This window comes from Tachyglossus aculeatus, chromosome 11 (assembly GCF_015852505.1).
Source record: "Tachyglossus aculeatus isolate mTacAcu1 chromosome 11, mTacAcu1.pri, whole genome shotgun sequence".
Lineage (NCBI taxonomy): Eukaryota > Metazoa > Chordata > Mammalia > Monotremata > Tachyglossidae > Tachyglossus > Tachyglossus aculeatus.
The window spans coordinates 25,794,274-25,815,736 of NC_052076.1; the positions used below are offsets into that span (position 1 = coordinate 25,794,274).

Sequence of the window (21,463 nt, forward strand, 5' to 3'; positions counted from 1 at the left end):
TGTTAACAAAATAAAATAAATAGAATAAATATGTACAAATAAAATAAACAATAATAAATATACAAACATATATACACACACACATATATATATGTATATATATATATATATATATATATATATATATATATATATATATATAAAACATCTAGAGACGGTCCCTACCCAACAGCGGGCTCACAGTCTAGAAGGGGGAGACAGACGACAAAACTAAACATATTAACAAAATAATATAAATGTAATAAATATGCCCAAGTAAAATAGAGTAATGGATACGTACAAACATATATATATATATATAACATCTAGAGATGGGCCCTAGCCCTCGCCCAGTGGTGCCACCCCATGGGGGGGTCTTCCTACGTGTTCTGGGGGGTCATCTGTCCCCCTCGGGACTCCCAGATGGGCCAGCTAAACTTCCCTGTGCCCACGATCAATCAATCAATCAATCGTATTTATTGAGTGCTTACTGTGTGCAGAGCACTGTACTAAGCGCTTGGGAAGTACAAGTCGGCAACACATAGAGACAGTCCCCACCCAACAGCAGGCTCACAGTCTAGAACCCCACCCAGGGAGCATTCATGCAGTCATTCATTCATTCATTCATTTTATTTTACTTCAATCAATCAATCAATCAATCAATCGTATTTATTGAGTGCTTACTGTGTGCAGAGCACTGTACTAAGCGCTTGGGAAGTACAAGTTGGCAACATATAGAAACAGTCCCTACCCAACAGTGGGCTACTTGTACATATCTAGTCTATTTATTTTATTTTGTTAATATGTTTTGTTTCATTCTCTGTCTCCCCCTTCTAGACTGTGAGCCCACTGTTGGGTAGGGGCCGTCTCTATGTGTTGCCAACTTGGACTTCCCAAGCGCTTAGTACAGTGCTCTGCACACAGTAAGCGCTCAATAAATACGATTGAGTGATTCATTCATTCATGTGAGCACCCCCCCCCCCCCCCCCCATGGGACAACCTGATCACCTTGTAACCTTCCCAGTGCTTAGTACAGTGCTTTGCACATAGTAAGCGCTTAATAATGCCATCGTATTCATTCATTCATTCAATCGTATTTATTGAGCGCTTACTGTGTGCAAAGCACTGGACTAAGCGCTTGGGAAGTACAGCTTGGCAACATATAGAGACGGTCCCTACCCAACAGCGGGCTCACAGTCTAGAATCAATCAATCAATCAATTGTATTTATTGAGCACTTACTGTGTACAGAGCACTGTACTAAGCGCTTGGGTAGTACAAGTTGGCAACATATAGAGACGGTCCCTACCCAACTATGGGCTCACAGTCTAGAAGCGGGCGACACACAACAAAACAAAACACATTAACAAAATAAAATAAATAGAATAGTAAATATGTACAAGTAAAATAGAGTAATAATCTGTACAAACATAAGCTCACAGTCTATTCATTCAATCGTATTTAGTGAGCGCTTACTGTGTGCAGAGCACTGGACTAGGCGCTTGGAAAGTCCAAGTCAGCAACATATAGAGACGGTCCCTGCCCGACAACGGGCTCACAGTCTAGAAGGGGGAGACACACAACAAAACCGTCTATGTTGCCAACTCGTACTTCCCAAGCGCTTAGTACAGTGGTCTGCATACAGTAAGCGCTCAATAAATACGATTGAATGAATGAATGAACAAAACAAAACATGGAGACAGGTGTCAAAATCGTCCTTTGTTCTGACAATTCTGTATTCATTCAGTCAGTCGTATTTATTGAGCGCTTACTGTGTGCAGAGCACTGTACTGAGCGCTGGGGAGAGTACACTACAACAGACACAGGGCATGACCTCCCCTCCATCCCTGAGCATGCTGCCCATTCTTGTCGCCTGGTCCCAGTCTTCCTGCCACAAGACACTGCCCCGCATTGGGCAGGAAACGTGGCAATTTATTGTTATATTGTCCTTTCCCAAGCGCTTAGTACAGTGCTCTGCACTCAGTAAGCGCTCAATAAATACGGTTGAATGAATGAAACCCTCCCACACAACCTGCTCCACAACCCTGACACAAACACCCCTGCTGAAACCCCCTTCTGCCCCACAACCCTGTTCGTCAGCGCTCACACAATAATAATAATAATAATAATGATGGCATTTCTTAAGCACTTACTATGTGCAAAGCACTGTTCTAAGCGCTGGGGAGGTTACAAGGTGATCAGGTTGTCCCACGGCGGGCTCACAGTCTTCATCAACACCCCCCGCCCCACACACTCCGACACACACCCTCCCTGTCCCACAATTCTTCTAGACTGTGAGCCCACTGTTGGGTAGGGGCCGTCTCTCTATGTTGCCAACTTGTACCTCCCAAGCGCTTAGTACAGTGCTCTGCACACAGTAAGCGCTCAATAAATACGATTGAGTGACTGAATGAACCCTGCCCCATCGAGAAGCCGCGTGGCTCAGTGGAAAGAGCGCGGGCTTGGGAGTCTCAGGTCATGGGTTCGAATCCCGCCTCCCCCACATAAGAATAATGATAGCATTTATTAAGCGCTTACTATGTGCAAAGCACTGTTCTAAGCACAAGGTGATCAGGTTGTCCCACGGGGGGCTCCCAGTCTTCATCCCCATTTTACAGATGAGGTAACTGAGGCCCAGAGATGTGAAGTGACTTGCCCAAAGTCACCCAGCTGATAAGTGGAGGAGCCGGGATTTGAACCCATGACCTCTGACTCCAAACCCTGGGCTCTTTCTACTACGCCGCGCTGCTTCTCCCGCATGTCTGCTGTGTGACCTTGGGCAAGCTGCTTCACTTCTCTGGGCCTCAGTTCCCTCATCTGGAAAATGGGGATGAAGACTGTGAGCCCCCCGTGGGATAACCTGATCTCCTTGTATTCCCCCCAGTGCTTAGAACAGTGCTTAGCACATAGTAAGCGCTTAACAAATACCAACACTATCTAGGGCTTTGAGAAACTCACCTGTAGCCAGAAGAAGGAGAACGAATCTCGGCTCGTCCTGTGTGAGCTGGGCAACCCCATGAAGAAGGGAGTCAGGGTGAGTGGGGGCCCACTGAGGCAGTGGCCCCGGGGGAGGGGTTTGGGGGGGTGGGGGGTGGGCACAGGCAGAGGGTGGGGGCTTTGGGGAGGGGCTGGGAAAGGAGAAGCAGCACGGCTCAGTGGCTAGAGCCCAGGCCTGGGAATGATAATAATAATAATAATAATAATAATAATAATAATAATAATAATAATAATAATGGTATTTGTTAAGCGCTTACTATAATAATAATAATAATAATGGCATTTGTTAAGCGCTTACTATGTGCAAAGCACTGTTCTAAGCGCTGGGGGGGATACAAGGTGATCAGGTTGTCCCGCATGGGGCTCACAGTTATCATCCCCATTTTACAGATGAGGTAACTGAGGCTCGAAGTTAAGTGACTTGCCCAAGGTCACACAGCAGACATGTGGTGGAGCTGGGGTTCGAACCCATGACCTCTGGCTCCAAAGCCCGTGCTCTTTCCACTGAGCCACGCTGCTTCTCCATAATAATGTTGGCATTTGTTAAGCGCTTACTATGTGCAGAGCACTGTTCTAAGCGCTTGGGGGATACAAAGTGATCAGGTTGTCCCACGTGGAGCTCACAGTCTTAATCCCCATTTTATAGATGAGGTAACTGAGGCTCAGAGAAGTTAAGTGACCTGCCCAAGATCACACAGCAGACATGTGGTGGAGGCGGGATTCGAACCCATGACCTCTGACTCCAAAGCCCGTGCTCTTTCCACTGAGCCACGCTGCTTTCTAATCAATCGTATTTATTGAGCGCTTACTGTGTGCAGAGCACTGTACTAAGCGCTTGGGAAGTACAAATTGGCAACATATAGAGACAGTCCCTGCCCAACAGTGGGCTCACAGTCTAAAAGAACTGTGCTTTGCTTACTATGTGCAAAGCACTGCTCTAAGCACTTGGGGGGGGATACAAGGCAATCAGGTTGTCCCATGTGGGGCTCACAGTCTTAATCCCCATTTTACAGGTGAGGTAACTGAGGCCCAGAGAAGTGCAGTGACTTGCCCAAAGTCACCCAGCTGACAATTGGCGGAGCTGGGATTTGAACCCAGGACCTCTGACTCCAAAGCCCGGGCTCTTTCCACTGAGCCACGCTGCTTCTCTGTTTAGAATTAGAATCAGAAGGATTCTAAGGATTAGAAGGATTCTAATCCCGGCTCTGCCACGTGCCTGCTGTGTGACCTTGGACCAGTCACTTCACTTCTCTAGGCCTCAGTTTCCTCATCTGTAAAATGGGGATGAAGACTGCGAGCGCCCTGTGGGACAGGGAAGGTGTCCAACCTGGTTAGCTCGTATCTACCCCAGTGTTTACAACAACCTTACACATAGTAAGCGAGAAGCAGCGTGGCTCAATGGAAAGAGCCCGGGCTTTGGAGTCAGAGATCATGGGTTCAAATCCCGGCTCTGCCAATTGTCAGCTGTGTGACTTCGGGCAAGTCACTTCACTTCTCTGGGCCTCAGTGACCTCATCTGTAAAATGGGGATTAAGACTGTGAGCTCCCTGTGGGGCAACCTGATCACCTTGTAACTTCCCCAGCATTTAGAACAGTGCTTTGCACATAGTAAGCACTTAATAAATGCCATTATTATTATTATTATTATTTGGAGTCAGAGGTCATGGGTTCAAATCCCGGCTCTCCCAATTGTCAGCTGTGTGACTTTGGGCAAGTCACTTCACTTCTCTGGGCCTCAGTTACCTCATCTGTAAAATGGGGATGAAGACTGTGAGCCCCATTTATTACTCTATTTATTTATTTATTTTACTTGTACATATCTAGTCTATTTATTTTATTTTGTTAGTATGTTTGGTTTTGTTCTCTGTCTCCCCCTTTTAGACTGTGAGCCCACTGTTGGGTAGGGACTGTCTCTATATGTTGCCAATTTGTACTTCCCAAGCGCTTAGTACAGTGCTCTGCACACAGTAAGCACTCAATAAATACGATTGATGATGATGATGACAACCTGATCACCTCGTAACCTCCCCAGCGCTTAGAACAGTGCTTTGCACATAGTAAGCGCTTAACGATTGATGATGATGATGACAACCTGATCACCTCGTAACCTCCCCAGCGCTTAGAACAGTGCTTTGCACATAGTAAGCGCTTAATAAATGCCATCATTATTATTATTATTTGCTAATAATAATAATGGCATTTATTAAGCGCTTACTATGTTATTATTATTAATAAATACCATTATTATTGTTGTTATTATTATACTTGGGGCAGTGCTAGTAAGCACTTAATAAATACCATTGTGTATATAAAAAAAAGGATGGGCGGGAGGAAATTTGGGTTGGATCTCTCAGGAAGCAGAGCTGGGAAGGTTTGGGGCTCAGGCTGGCGGGCTGCTGGGCATTCCTAGGTGAGGGTGGTGCCCCCTCCCATGCCCACCCCTAACTTCAATCAATCAATCAATCAATCAATCGTATTTATTGAGCGCTTACTGTGTGCAGAGCACTGTACTAAGCGCTTGGGAAGTCCAAGTCGGCAACATATCATCATCAGTCGTATTTATTGAGCGCTTACTATGTGCAGAGCACTGTACTAAGCGCTTGGGAAGTACAAATTGGCAACATATACAGTCCCTACCCAACAGTGGGCTCACAGTCTAAAAGGGGAGACAGAGAACAAAACCAAACATCCTAACAACTTGGTACAGATGGCCGTGTCGGTGCTGGTGAGCGTCAGTAACCTGGAGGAGGCCGGAGACAAGGCCACGTTCTGGCTGCAGCTGACGAGGTAACAGGCGCCCCTCACACTGCCCCAATCCGGGGTCCCGTTCCCCTGAGACCCCCCAACTCCCCGGCTCACAGACTCACAGGCCCTTCGGCTGGGTGGGAACTTCAAAAGTCTGCTTGGTCCTCCCCCTCCCTCCACGCCGGACCACTCGCGGTCCGAAAGTTCTGTCTAAAGTCTAACCCCTTCTCCATGTTTGGTCGTCTGTCCCCCCCTTCTAGCCTGTGAGCCCGTTGTTGGGTAGGGACCGTCTCTCTACGTTGCCGACTTGGACTTCCCAAGCGCTGAGTACAGTGCTCTGCACACAGTAAGCGCTCGATAAATACGATTGAATGAATGAATGATCTAACCCCAATCCGTCCTGCTGCGATACAGGCCTGCTTCCCCCGCCCTTCTCCCTGCTTGCTGTCCCAGTTTGGACTGTGCTGAGGGAAGGTGGGGTGGAGTGGTGTCCAGGACAGCGGCTTTTGGAAGGGATGTCCTCTGTCCCTTCAAAACCTTATTGAAGGCCCATCTCCTCCAGGAGGCCTTCCCTACCTAAGCCCTCCTTTCCTCTTCTCCCACTCCCTTCTGAGTCGTCCTGACTTGCTCCCTTTACCCACCCGACCTCCCAGCTCCACAGCCCTTATGTCCCTATCTGTCATTTATTTATTCATTGATTCATTCATTCATTCAATCGTATTTATTGAGCGCTTACTGTGTGCAGAGCACTGGACTAAGCGCTTGGGAAGTACAAGTTTTTCTTGTATTTCTTGTATTTATTTCTATTATTGTCCGTCTCCCCTTCTAGACTGTAAGCTCATAATAGGCAAGGACAGTGTTGGTTTATTATTCTATCATACTCTCCCAAGCGCTCAGTGCAGTGCTCTGCACACAGTAAGCGCTCAATAAATACGACTCATTGACTGACTGACTGACTGACTGACTGACGGAATAACCGTCCCTTCGTCCCTTGGGCTGTGGGGGAACATCAAAAGGCTGCCTGGCCCCCGCCCTCCCTCTAGGGCTGAGTGGAAAAGAGCCTGGGCTTTGGAGTCAGAGGTTGTGGGTTCAAATCCACCAATTTGAGAAGCAGTGTGGCTCAGTGGGAAGAGCCCAGGCTTTGGAGTCAGAGGTCGTGAGTTCAAATCCACCAATTTGAGAAGCAGCGTGGCTCAGTGGGAAGAGCCCAGGCTTTGGAGTCAGAGGTCGTGAGTTCAAATCCACCAATTTGAGAAGCAGCGTGGCTCAATGGGAACAGCCCGGGCTTTGGAGTCAGTGGTCACGGGTTCAAATGCCGGCTCCGCCAGTTGTCAGCTGTGTGACTTTGGGCAAGTCACTTCACTTCTCTGGGCCTCAGTTTCCTCATCTGTAAAATGGGGATGAAAACTGCGAGTCCCCCGTGGGACAACCAGATCACCTTGTAACCTCCCCAGCGCTTAGAACAGTGGTTTGCACATAGTAATAAATGCCATCATTATTATTATTATTATTATTAGGCCGGATGGCTCTCCTGCAGAAAGTTCTGTCTCAAGTCTCCCCCCAATTCCTCCTGCCACCTCCACCCCTCTCCCTGGTTGCTGCCCCAACCTGGGCCTTGCAGGGGGGAGGTGGGGCCCGGAGTGCCAACCAGGACAGACGCTTTTGGGGGGGGTTACCCCCTGCCCCCGTGCCACCCCCGGCCCCAGCCTCACTGTGAGCCCACTGTTGGGTAGGGACTGTATATGTTGCCAACTTGGACTTCCCAAGCGCTTAGTACAGTGCTCTGCACACAGTAAGCGCTCAATAAATACGATTAATTGATTGATTGATTGATTGGCCGCCTTCCCTTCACAGCAAGAACAGCCAGAACCCGACGAGCGTCCCCGTGGAGCTGGACGTTGCCATCCGGGCTGCTGCCCACTTGGAGCTGCGAGGGTGAGCCGGGGGTCAGGGATCACCGGCCGAGCCGGAGAACGGGGTGGGATGCATTTTAGGGGAACCGGGGGTGGGGGGTGAGGGCCGGAACTGGAAAAGTGGACAGGGGTCTCAGCTGGGTCTCCCCCCGACCAGGAATTCCCTCCCGCTCTCCCTGGTGCTTCCGCCCGCCCCGGAAAGGAGATGGAGGCTCCAAGACCTGGGACCCAAGGTGGAGCACACCTATGAGGTACAGTGCCCACTGAGGGGGCACAGGGTACCCCCCCCCCACACCCACCTTACTTTCATTCATTCATTCAATCATATTTATTGAGCGCTTACTGTGTGCAGAGCACTGTACTAAGCGCTTGGGAAGTACAAGTAGGCAACATACTTCTTCTCCCACCTCATTCTGCATCGCCCTGACTTGCTCCCTTGTTCACCACCCCCCCGTCCCAGCCCCGCAGCATATCTGTAATGTCATTTGTTTATTTCTACTAACGGTTGGTCTCCCCCCCACCAGGCTGTAAGCTCGCTGTGGGCAGGGAATGTGTCTGTTTATTGTATTGTACTCTCCCAAGAGCTTAATACAGTGCTCTGCACACAGCAAGAGCTCAATAAATATGATGGAATAAATATATCCCCTACCCCCCTCACATTTATTCATTCATTCAATCGCATTTATTCATTCATTCATTCATTCATTCAATCGTATTCATTAATTCATTCATTCAATCGTATTCATTCATTCATTCAATCGTATTCATTCATTCATTCAATCGTATTCATTCATTCATTCAATCAATCAATCGTATTCATTCATTCATTCAATCGTATTCATTCATTCATTCATTCGTGTTCATTCATTCATTCAATCGTATTTATTTATTCATTCACTCATTCAATCGTATTTATTCATTCATTCATTCAATCGTATTTATTCATTCACTCATTCAATCGTATTCATTCATTCATTCAATCGTATTTATTCATTCACTCATTCAATCGTATTCATTCATTCACTCATTCAATCGTATTCATTCATTCATTCATTCAATCGTATTTATTGAGCACTTATTGTGTGCAGAGCACTGGACTAAGCGCTTGGGAAATACAAGTTGGCAACATAGAGAGACGGTCCCTACCCAACAATGGGCTCACACTCTAGAAGGGGGAGACAGACAACAAAACCAAACATGTGGACGGGTGTCAAGTCATCAGAATAAATAGAAGTAAGGCTAGATGCACATCATTAACAAAATAAATAGAATAGTAAATATGTATAAGTAAAATAAATAGAGTAATAAAACTGTACAAACATATACACAGGTGCTGTGGGGAGGGGGAGGGAGAGAGGAAGGAGGGGGCTGAGTGTGGGAAGGCCTCCTGGAGGAGGTGAGCTCTCAGTAGGGCTCTGAAGGGAGGAAGAGAGCGAGCTTGGCGGATGGGCAGAGGGATTGGGGGCATTCCGGGCCCGGGGGGGGGACATGGGCCGGGGGTCAACGGCGGGACGGGTGAGAAAGAGGCCTAACGGTGAGGAGGTTAGCGGCAGAGGAGCGGAGGGTGTGGGCTGGGCTGGAGAAGGAAAGAAGGGAGGTGAGGTAGGAGGATAGCATATACACACATAGCGTGTACACACCTGCGTGTACGTGAGCAGCCCAAATTCTGCTAATCCAGGCCCGGCCCTCCCTGTTCTGTCTTGGGGAGGGGAGTCACTCCCACTTCCATCCCCCATTGCACTCCAGGAGGCCTTCCCAGACTGAGCCCCCTCCTTCCTCTCCCCCTCCTCCCCCTCCCCCCGCCTTACCTCCTTCCCCTCCCCATAGCACCTGTATCTATGTATATATGTTTGTACGCATTTATTACTCTATTTTATTTGTACATATTTATTCTATTGATTTTATTTTGTTAATATGTTCGGTTTTGTTCCCTGTCTCCCCCTTCTAGACTGTGAGCCCGCTGTTGGGTAGGGACCGTCTCTAGATGTTGCCAACTTGGACTTCCCAAGCGCTTAGTCCAGTGATCTGCACACAGTAAGCGCTCAATAAATACGATCGAATGAGTGAATTGCACCCCCGTGCCTTCAGCTCCCTCGCAGGCCCACCTCCTCTTCTTCTTTCTAGCCCCACTCCCACCTTGATGTGCCGGTCTCCTCCCGGCCTGACCCCCAACACACAGCCCACTGCCCCATCCAGACCCCCTTGGTCCGTTCCCCACCCAGACCCCCTCTTTCATCATCATCATCATCAATCGTATTTATTGAGCGCTTACTGTGTGCAGAGCACTGTACTAAGCGCTTGGGAAGTACAAGTTGACAACATACAGAGACAGTCCCTACCCAACAGTGGGCTCACAGTCTAAAAGGGGGCTCCTTCCTCCCCCGCCCCCCGTTGGGATCCCCCTCTTCTTCCCTTTCCTTCCGGGCCCTCTTCCTCCCTTCCCCATCCCGATCCCCGGCCTGCATTGCAGCGGGGGGGATTGAGGTTAGATTTTAGACGGAACTTTCGACCTTCTCCTGCTCCTGCTGACCGGCTCCTGCTGACCGGCTCCGGCTGCCCACCACTCTGCAGGTCTACAACAAGGGCCCGGGGTCGGTCAGCGGGCTACTGCTGCTCCTAAGCTTCCCCAGCCGCTCGCAAGAAGGGGACGTCCTGTACGTGCTGGGGGTGACGACCCAGGACGACCTCCGATGCATCACTCACCCGGCCCCCGACCCCCTTGGGGTGAGACAAGATGGGCCGGGGGACCGGGGGGCGGGAGGGCAGAGCCCGGGCCCGGGGGTCAGAAGAATCTGCGCTCGAATCCCAGTTCCTCCACGTGTCTGCTGGGTGACCTTGGGAAAGTCGCTTCATTTGTGTGACCTTGGGCAAGTCACTTAACTTCTCTGAGCCTCAGTTCCCTCATCTGTCAAATGGGGATGAAGACTGTGAGCCCCCCGTGGGACAACCTGATCACCTTGTAATCTCTCCAGCGCTTAGAACAGTGCTTTGCACATAGTAAGCGCTTAATAAATGCCCTCGTTATTATTATTATTCCTGTGGGCCTCAGTACCTCACCGGGAAAATGGGGATTAAGAGTGTGAGCAAGCGCTTAGTACAGTGCTCTGCACATAGTAAGCGCTCAATAAATACGATTGATGATGATGATGATGACACGGACTACGTCCAACCTGAGGAAGCAGCGTGGCTCAGTGGAAAGAGCCCGGGCTTGGGAGTCAGTGGTCGTGGGTTCTAATCCCGGCTCCGCCGCACGTCAGCTGTGTGACTTGGGGCAAGTCACTTCGCTTCACTGGGCCTCAGTTCCCTCATCTGGAAAATGGGGATGAAGACTGTGAGCCCCCCGTGGGACAACCTGATCACCCTGTATCCTCCCCAGCGCTTAGAACAGTGCTTTGCGCATAGTAAGCGCTTAACAAGTGCCATCATTATTGTTATTATGATTATCTATCCCAGCGCTTAGAACAGTGCCTGACACGTATTATTATTACGAGCGGCAGTGAGGGGCAAGGGAGTAGGGGCCCCGCTGCCCTGGCTCTGAATCACCCCCTTCTCTCCTCCTTCTGCCCCCCAAGCTGGTCCCCCGGACGCCCACCCCGACGTCCGACAGTGACCAAGAGGCCCCCGAGCGAGAGAGGCGGGAGGCCCCCTCCACGCCACCCCTTACCTCGGAGTCTGTGACCTTGGTGAGTTCCCTTCCCACCCCCCATCACAGCCCGCTGACCCTCCCTCCCCACCCCCGCTACAGCAGAAGACTCCAGGGACAAGACTTTTGGGGGTGCCATTGGAGAGGGGGGTCTCCCGCTCTCTCCCCCGTCACCCCAAAACCTTAAAATCACAATCCCTGAGCCTTCCGCACCCTTCTGCGTCGCCCTGTCGTCTTCATTTCTATTAATGTCTGCCTCCCCCTCTAGATTCTAAGCTCATTGTGGGCAATCATTCATTCAGTCGTATTTATTGAGTGCTTACTGTGTGCAGAGCACTGTACTAAGCGCTTGGGAAGTCCAAGTTGGCAACATATAGAGATGGTCCCTACCCAACAGTGGGCTCACAGTCTAGAAGGGGGAGGGAATGTCTCTATGATATCGTTCTATTGTACTCTCCCCAGCGCTTAGTACAGTGTCCTGCACAGAGTAAGCATTCAATAAATATGATAGACTGGCTGACCGTGAGCCCCATGTGGACAGAAACTGTGTCCAACCTGGTAAACTGGTATCTATCCCAGATCTTAGAACAGTACTTTCCAGTAGTAAGCGCTTAACAAATACCACAGAGAAGCAGCGTGGCTCAGTGGAAAGAGCACGGGCTTTGGAGTCAGTGGTCATGGGTTTGAATTCCGACTCCGCCACATGTCTGCTGTGAGACCTTGGGCATGTCACTTAACTTCTCTGTGCCTCAGTTACCTCATCTGTAAAATGGGGACTAAGACTGTGAGCCCCACGTGGAACAACTTGATCACCTTGTATCCGCCCCCGCCCCTAGTGCTCTGCACATAGTAAGCGCTTAACAAATGTCATTATTATTATTATTATTATGTCTGCTGTGTGACCTTGGGCAAGTCACTTAACTTGTCTGAGCCCCAGTTACCTCATCTGTAAAATGGGGACTAAGACTGTGAGCCCCACGTGGGACAACTTGATCACCTTGTATTCCCCACCCAGCGCTTAGAACAGTGCTCTGCATATAGTAAGCGATTAACAAATGCCATCATCATTATCATTATTATTATTATTATGTCTGCTGTGTGACCTTGGGCGAGTCACTTACTTCTTGGAGCCTCAGTTCCCTCATCTGTAAAATGGGGATGAAGACTGTGAGCCCCTCGTGGGACAACCTGATTACCTTGTATCTACCCCAGAGCTTAGAACAGTGCTTTGGCACATAGTAAGCGCTTAACAAATACCAACATTATTATTATTATTATAGAGGAGGTGGGATTTTAGTAGGGCTTTGAAGACGGGTGGTGGTCTGTTGGATTTAATGGTGCCAATTTATACTTCCCAAGCGCTTGGTACAGTGCTCTGCACACAGTAAGCGCTCAATAAATACGATTGATTGATTGATTTAAAGGGGGTGGGCATTTTTCTCCTGCCTCTACACCCCAGAAAGTCAAGGAGGGGACCAGGGGAGAGGAGGGCTAGGGCGAGGGGGAGTGTGGTAGGGGGAGGAGAGGGTGAAGGGGGGCTGGGAGTGAAAGCCACTGGTGTCCTTGTCCTTGGCAGAGCTGCGGGGAGGCCCCGTGTACCCAGATCCGGTGTGAGCTGGCACGGCTGGACCGGGAACAGCGGGTCATGGTGACGGTGAATACCGCCCTGTGGATGGTCCATGTGGACAAGGTACCCTCCCGTCCGGCCTGGGCACTCCCGGGAGCGGCCGGGGTGGCGGGGGCCGGGGGGCTGGCCGGGGCTGCCCGCGTGTTGGCGTGAATGTGTAGCGTGGTTTTGTGCGAGGGCACCAGCCTAAGAGTCAGAAGGATTCTAATCCTGGCTCCCCCATCTGCCCGCTGTGTCACCTTGGGCAAGTCACTTCTAGACTGTAGACTGTAAACTCTTCGTGGGCAGGGAATGTATTTATTGTCTTCTAGACAATCTTTTAGACTGTGAGCCCACTGTTGGGTAGGGACTGTCACTGTATGTTGCCAACTTGTACTTCCCAAGCGCTCAGTACAGTGCTCTACACACAGTAAGCGCTCAATAAATACGATTGATTGATTATTGTTGTCTTGTACTCTCCCAAGCGCTTAGTACAGCACTCTGCACACAGTAAGCCCTCAATAAATAATCATCATCAATCGTATTTATTGAGCGCTTACTATGTGCAGAGCACTGTACTAAGCGCTTGGGAAGTACAAATTGGCAACATATAGAGACAGTCCCTACCCAACAGTGGGCTTACAGTCTAAAAGAGTGGGCTCACAGTCTAAAAGAGTGGGCTCACAGTCTAAAAGAGTGGGCTCACGATTGAATGAATGATTGAGTGAATGAACGAACTTCTCCGGGCCTCAGTGACTCAGTGGAAAGAGCGCACAGGCTTGGGAGTCAGAGGTCATGGGTTCTAATCCTGACTCCGCCACATGTCTGCTGTGTGATCTTGGGCGAGTCACTTCACTTCCCTCATCTGTAAAATGGGGATGAAGGCTGTGAGCCCCATGTGGGACAACCTGATCGCCTTGAATCCCCCCCCAGCGCTTAGAACAGTGCTTTGCACATAGTAAGCGCTTAATAAATGCCATCATTATTATTATTATTATCTGTAAAGTGGTGATTAAGACTGTGAGCCCCATCTGGGACAACCTGATCACCTTGTATCCCCCCAGCGCTTAGAACAGTGCTTTGCACATAGTAAGTGCTTAACAAATGCCATCATTATTATTATTATTATCTGTAAAATGGGGATTAAGACTGTGAGCCCCCTGTGGGACAACCTGATCACCTTGTATCCCCCCAGCACTTAGAACAGTGCTTCGCACATAGTAAGCGCTTAACAAATGCCATCATTATTATTATTATGATCTGTAAAATGGGGATTAAGACTGTGAACCCCACCTGGGATAGGGGCTTTGTCCAACCAGATTAATTTAACAAATGCCATCATTATTATTATTATTATCTGTAAAATGGGGTTTAAGACTATGAGCCCCCCGTGGGACAACCTGATCACCTTGTATCCCCCCCAGCGCTTAGAACAGTGCTTCGCACATAGTAAGCGCTTAACAAATGCCATCATCATCATCATTATCATTATTATTATCTGTAAAATGGGGATTAAGACTATGAGCCCCCCGTGGGACAACCTGATCACCTTGTATCCCCCCTAGCGCTTAGAACAGTGCTTCGCACATAGTAAGCGCTTAACAAATGCCATCATCATTATTATTATTATTATTATTATTATTATTATTATTATCTGTAAAATGGGGATTAAGACTATGAGCCCCCTGTGGGACAACCTGATCACCTTGTAACCCCCAGCGCTTAGAACAGTGCTTCGCACATAGTAAGCACTTAACAAATGCCATCATCATCATCATTATTATTATTATTATCTGTAAAATGGGGATTAAGACTGTGAGCCCCACCTGGGATAGGGGCTGTGTCCAACCAGATTAGCTTGTATCTACCCCAGCGCTTAGAACAGTGATTGGCACTTAGTAAGTGCTTAAGAAGTGCTCATAATTGGTATTATTAGCGCGTGGGTGTGTATGTGTGTCTTCTTGGGGTGCGTGGGGACACCAGGGCCCTTCCAGCTCCATTGTCCCTCTGTCCCTCTGCCCGCCAGAGACCTCTGGACCAGTTTGTGCTCCAGTCCCAGGCCTGGTTCAACGTCTCCTCCCTGCCCTACTCCGTGCCAGTCCAGAAGCTGCCCACTGGAGAGGCCCTGGTTGGTCTTCGGGTTGGGGGGCAAAGCGCTGGGGACTTGGGGTCGGGGCTGCTGAAACCTGGCAGTGGAGAGGGTGGTTTGGGGGTTGGGTGGTCCAGGCTGGGGCCTAAGGTGGTCCTGACCCAGCTGGGCACCCCCTCGCTGCCTTGCCCGGCCCCCCCCACCGCAGGTGGCGACCCATCTGCTGCGGGTGAGCGCGGAGGAGTGGGAGATTCCCACCTGGTGGGTCGTGGTTGGCGTGTTCGGCGGGCTGCTGCTGCTGGCCCTCGCCATCCTGGCCATGTGGAAGGTGAGCTGGGCACCAGGGGAGGGGGTTTGGGTGGCATTGCAGTGGGCAGATAATAATAACAATGATTGCATTTGTTAAGCGCTTACTATGTGCCACGCACTGTTCTCAGCGCTGGAATGGCATTTGTTAGAGAAGCAGCGTGGCTCAGTGGAAAGAGCCCGGGCTTTGGAGTCAGAGGTCATGGGTTCGAATCCCGGCTCCACCACAGTTCTGCTGTGTGACCTTGGGCAAGTCACTTCACTTCTCCGAGCCTCAGTTCCCTCATCTGGAAAAATGGGGATTAAGACTGTGAGCCCTACGTGGGACAACTTGACCACATTGTATCCCCCCAGCGCTTAGAACAGTGCTTTGCACATAGTAAGCGCTTAACAAATGCCATTATTATTATTATTATTATTATTGGGAGTCAGAGGTCATGGGTTCAAATGCCGGCTCCGCCAATTGTCAGCTGTGTGACTTTGGGCAAGTCACTTCAGTTCTCTGGGCCTCAGTTACCTCATCTGTAAAATGGGGATTAAGACTGTGAGCCCCCCCGTGAGACAACCTGATCGCCTTGTAACCTCCCCAGCGCTTAGAACAGTGCTTTGCACATGGTAGGTCCTTAACAAATGCCATCATTAGTATTATTATTATTCTCTGCACCTCAGTTACCTCATCTGCAAAATGGGGATTAAGACTGTGAGCCCCACGTGAGACAACCTATTACTCTATTACCTATTACTCTATTTATTTTACTTGTACATATTTATTCTATTTATTTTATTTTGTTAATATGTTTTGTTTTGTTCTCTGTCTCCCCCTTCTAGACTGTGAGCCCTCTGTTGGGTAGGGACCGTCTCTATATATTGCCAACTTGCACTTCCCAAGCGCTTAGTACAGTGCTCTGCACACAGTAAGCACTCAATAAATACAATTGAATGAATGAATGAACAACCTGATCACCTTGTAACAAAGCATTTAGAACAGTGCTTTGCACATAGTAAGAGCTTAACAAATACCATTATTATTATTTGTTAAGCGCTTACTATGTGTGAAGCAATGTTCTAAGTGCTGGGGGGATTCAAGGTGATCAGGTTGTCCCACGTGGGGCTCACAGTCTTAATCCCCGTTTTACAGATGAGGGAACTGAGGCTCCGAGAAGTGAAGTGACTGGCCCAAGGTCACACAGCAGACATGTGGCGGAGCCGGGATTCGAACCCATGACCTCTGACTCCCAAACCCGGGCTCTTTCCACTGAGCCACGCTGATTAGAGGGGCAGAGAGAGGTGAAAGTGTGTGGAGGGAGCAGATTATAATAATAATGACATTTATTAAGCGCTTACTATGTGCAAAGCACTGTTCTAAGCACTGATGGAGAAGCAGCATAGCCTAGTAGATTCAACCGGGCCTGGGAGTCAGAAGGACGTGGGTTCTAATCCCAGCTCCGCCACTTTTCTGCTGTGTGACTTTGGGCAAGTCACTTCGCTTCTCTGGACCTCAGTGACCTCATCTGTCAAATATGTTGCCAACTTGTACTTCCCGAGCGCTTAGTACAGTGCTCTGCATACAATAAGCGCTCAATAAATATGATTGAATGAATGAATGAATGAGGATTAATAATAATTAATAGAGTAATAATAAATATTACTCTATTGTAGAGCAGAGCACTCTACACTTGTGTATATGTATATATGTTTGTACGTATTTATTACTCTATTTATTCATTTATTTTATTTGTACATATTTATTCTATTTATTTTATTTTGTTAATATGTTTTGTTTTGCTCTCTGTCTCCCCCTTCTAGACTGTGAGCCCACTGTTGGGTAGGGACCGTCTCTATATGTTGCCAACTTGGACTTCCCAAGCGCTTAGTCCAGTGCTCTGCACACAGTAAGCGCTCAATAAATATGATTGAATGAATGAATAAATAATGGCATTTATTAAGCGCTTACTCTGTGCAAAGCACTGTTCTAAGCGCTGGGGAGGTTACAAGGCGATCAGGTTGTCCCATGGGGGGCTCACAGTCTTCATCCCCATTTTACAGATGAGGGAACTGAGGCACAGAGAAGTTGTGACAGTGATTAAGACTGTGCGCCCCTTGTGGGACAGGGACTGTGCCCGACCCAATTTGTTTGTTCGATCCCAGCGCTTAGTACAGTGCTTGGCACCTAGTAAGTGTTTAACAAATGCCATCATTGTTGAGCGGGAGAGGGGAGGATGCGGGCGATGGTCCGGGATGAGGGCAGGGGCCTCTCAGCGCTTAGTACGATGCTTGGCACCTAGTAAGTGCTTAATCAATCAATCAATCAATCAATCAGTCGTATTTATTGAGCACTTACTGTGTGCAGAGCACTGTACTAAGCGCTTGGGAAGTACAAGTTGGCAACATCTAGAGACAATCCCTACCCAACAGTGGGCTCACAGTCTAAAAGGGGGAGACGGAGAACAAAACCGAACATACTAACAAAATAAAATAAATAGAATAGATATGTACAAGTAAAATAAATAAATAAATAGAGTAATAAATCTGTACAAACGTATATACAGGTGCTGTGGGGAAGGGAAGGAGGTAAGATGTGGGGATGTAGAGGGGGACGAGGGGGAGAGGAAGGAAGGGGCTCAGTCTGGGAAGGCCTCCTGGATGGCTTAACAAATGCCATCATTGTTGAGGGGGAGAGGGGAGGATGCGGGCAATGGGGTTGGTGGGGGGTGGCCATCATCATCATCAATCGTATTTATTGAGCGCTTACTGTGTGCAGAGCACTGTGCTAAGCGCTTGGGAAGTACAAATTGGCAACAAATTGGCAACATTCCCCCTCGTCCCCCTCTCCATCCCCCCATCTTACCTCCTTCCCTTCCCCACAGCACCTGTATAGATGTGTATATGGTTGTACATATTTATTACTCTATTTATTTATTTATTTATTTTACTTGTACATATCTACCCTATTTATTTTATTTTGTTGGTGTGTTTGGTTTTGTTCTCTGTCTCCCCCTTTTAGACTGTGAGCCCGCTGTTGGGTCGGGACTGTCTCTATGTGTTGCCAATTTGTACTTCCCAAGCGCTTAGTACAGTGCTCTGCACATAGTAAGCGCTCAATAAATTCGATTGATGATGATGATATAGGGCAGGGGCCTCTTGTGACCCACTGTCTCCTCCAGGTCGGCTTCTTCAAGAGGAACCGCCCTCCCACCGAGGAGGAAGAAGAGTAGCCAGCGGTGGGCCTGCCTCTTCCCCATCCCCACTATTCCGGGCCTCCCTACTCAAGCCAAACTCTCTCTTCCCTCCACTCCCTCCTTGTTCCCTAATAAAGGGTCTGATCCCACCAATGCCCACTTCCTTCCTCACTGGGGTGGGACTGGGCAACAGCTCCTGCCAGAGGGGCTGGGGGAGGGCGTGGAGGAGGGCAAGGACCTCAGGCTTATTATCATCATTATACGGAAAGAGCCCGGGCTTTGGAGTCAGAGGTCATGGGTTCAAATCCCGGCTCTGCCACGTGTCAGCTGGGTGACTTTGGGCAAGTCACTTCACTTCTCTGGGCCTCAGTTCCCTCATCTGTAAAATGGGGATTGAGACTGTGAGCCCCCCGTGGGACAACCTGATCACCTTGTAACCTCCCCAGCGCTTAGAACAGCGCTTTACACACAGTAAGCGCTTAATAAATACTATCATTATTATTATTATTATTCTCCGAGCCTCAGTTACCTCACCTCTAAAGCGCTTAATAAATGCCATTTTTATTATTATTATTATATCATCATCATTAGTAATCATTAATAATTATTAATGGTATATTATTAATTAATATAATGATTAATAATAATAATGGTACTTGAGTAATAATAATAATGATGCTGGTATTTTAAAAGCGCTTACTATATGAGTTTTGTTCTCTATCTCCCCCTTCTAGACTGTGAGCCCACTGTTTGTTGGGTAGGGACCGTCTCTATATGTTGCCAACTTGGACTTCCCAAGCGCTTAGTCCAGTGCTCTGCACACTGTAAGCGCTCAATAAATACGATTGATTGAATGAATGAATGAATATATGCAAAGCACTGTTCTAAGCGCTGGGGAGGTTACAAGGTGATCAGTTTGTCCCAAAGGGGGGCTCACAGTCGTAATCCCCATTTTACAGATGAGGGAACTGAGGCCCAGAGAAGTGAAGTGACCTGCCCAAAGTCACACAGCTGACAGTTGGCAGAGCCGGGATTTGAATCCATGACCTCTGACTCCAAAGCCTGTGCTCTTTCCACGGAGCCACGCTGTGCCAAGCACTGGGGTAGATACAAGTTCATTCATTCATTCATTCAATCGTATTTATTAAGCGCTTACTGTGTGCAAAGCACTGTACTAAGTGCTTGGGAAGTACAAGTTGGCAATATATAGAGACGGTCCCTACCCAACAGTGGGCTTACAGTCTAGAAGTTAATCAGGCTAGACAGAGTCCCTGTCCCATGTGGGGCTCACGCTCTTGATCCTCATTTTACAGATGAGAAGCAGCATGGCTTAGTGGAAAGAGCCCGGGCTTGGGAGTCCTGGGTTCTAATCCCGGCTCTGCCACTTGACAGCTGGGTGACTTTGGGCAAGTCGCTTCACTTCTCCGTGCCTCAGTTCCCTCATCTGAAAATAGGGATTAAGACTGTGAGCCCCACGTGGGACAACCTGATAACCTTGTATCTATCCCAGCGCTCAGAAACACTGCCTTGGCACATAGTAAGTGCTTAACAACTTCTAGACTGTGAGCCCATTGTTGGGTAGGGACCGTCTCTATATGTTGCCAACTTGTACTTCCCAAGCGCTTCGTACAGCGCTCTGCACACAGTAGGCGCTCAATAAATACGATTCAATGAATGAATGACCGAACAAATACCATCATTATGAGGTAACTGAGGCACAGAGAAGTGAAGTGACTTGCCTAAGGTCACCTAGAAGACATGTGGCGGAGCCGGAATTAGAACCCAGGTCCTTCTGACACCCAGGCCTGGGCTCTATCTATTAAACCACGCTGCTTCTTAGGGTTGGGGTGGAGACTGGGGGTTGGGCCCCGATGGAGACACGGAAATTGGAAGCTCAGTAACAACTGTGGTATTTGTAAGACTGTGAGCCCCCCGTGGGACAAGCTGATCAGCTTGTTACCTCCCCAGTGCTTAGAACAGTGCTTTGCACATAGTAAGCGTTTAATAAATGCCGTCATTATTATTATTTGTGAGGCCCTTACTTTGTGCCGGGCACTGTACTAAGCGCTGGGGTGGATACAAGCAAATCAGGTTGGACAGAGTCCCTGTTCCACGTGGGGCTCACAGTCCTTAATCCCCACTTTACAGATGAGGTGACTGAGGCACAGAGAAGTGACTTCCCCAAGGTCACACAGCAGAAATGCGGCGAAGCCGGGGTTAGAACCCGTGACCTTCAGACTCCAAGGCCCACTAGGCCACGCTGCTTGACTTTGAGGGCAGGGTTCATCTCTACCAGCTCTGTTACAGTGTACTCTCCCAAGCACTTAATAATAATAATGATGGCATTTATTAAGCACTTACTATGTGCAAAGCACTGTTCTAAGTGCTGGGGAGGTGACAAGGTGATCAGGTTGTCCCCCGGGGGGGCTCCCAGTCTTCATCCCCATTTTCCAGATGAAGGAACTGAGGCCCAGAGAAGTGAAGTGATTTGCCCAAAGTCACACAGCTGACAAGTGGTGGAGCCGGGATTTGAACCCATGACCTCTGATTCCAAAGCCCGGGCTCTTTCTACTGAGCCACGCTGCTTCCTTCCCAGCCCCCCAGCCCTTCTGTACATATCTGTCATTTCTTTATTTATATTGCTGTCTGTCTCCCTGCCTGTAGAGTGTAAGCTCATTGTGGGCAGGGAATGTGTCTATTCATTGTTGTTCATTCATTCAATCATATTGATTGAGCGCTTACCTAGTGCTTAAAACAGTGCTTTGCACAGAGTAAGCACTTAATAAATGCCATTATTATTATTATTGTGTGCAGAGCACTATACTAAGCACTAAGTACATTGTAACAATATTCTAGACTCCTATATAACATGTTCTAGACTGTGAGCCCATTGTTGGGTAGGGACCGTCTCTAGATGTTTCCGATTTGTACTTCCCAAGTGCTTAGTACAGTGCCCTGCACACAGTAAGCGCTCAATAAATACGATTGAACGAATGAATGAACAATA

General features: G+C 48.6%; 1 protein-coding gene across 1 annotated transcript in view; it reads left to right on the forward strand.

Annotated features, from left to right (window-relative positions):
• The window catches only part of ITGA2B (integrin subunit alpha 2b), a 55,985-nt gene extending 37,409 nt beyond the window's left edge, over positions 1-18,576 (forward strand). Inside the window, exons 21-30 of the mRNA XM_038753932.1 lie at positions 2,920-3,012; positions 5,683-5,762; positions 7,575-7,655; positions 7,791-7,884; positions 10,205-10,357; positions 11,206-11,316; positions 12,853-12,966; positions 14,909-15,010; positions 15,180-15,299; positions 18,442-18,576. Coding sequence (XP_038609860.1) covers positions 2,920-3,012; positions 5,683-5,762; positions 7,575-7,655; positions 7,791-7,884; positions 10,205-10,357; positions 11,206-11,316; positions 12,853-12,966; positions 14,909-15,010; positions 15,180-15,299; positions 18,442-18,492 — 999 coding nt within the window. The 3' untranslated portion in view covers positions 18,493-18,576. The remainder of the gene's footprint in view (positions 1-2,919; positions 3,013-5,682; positions 5,763-7,574; positions 7,656-7,790; positions 7,885-10,204; positions 10,358-11,205; positions 11,317-12,852; positions 12,967-14,908; positions 15,011-15,179; positions 15,300-18,441) is intronic.
• Positions 18,577-21,463: the final 2,887 nt, after the last annotated feature.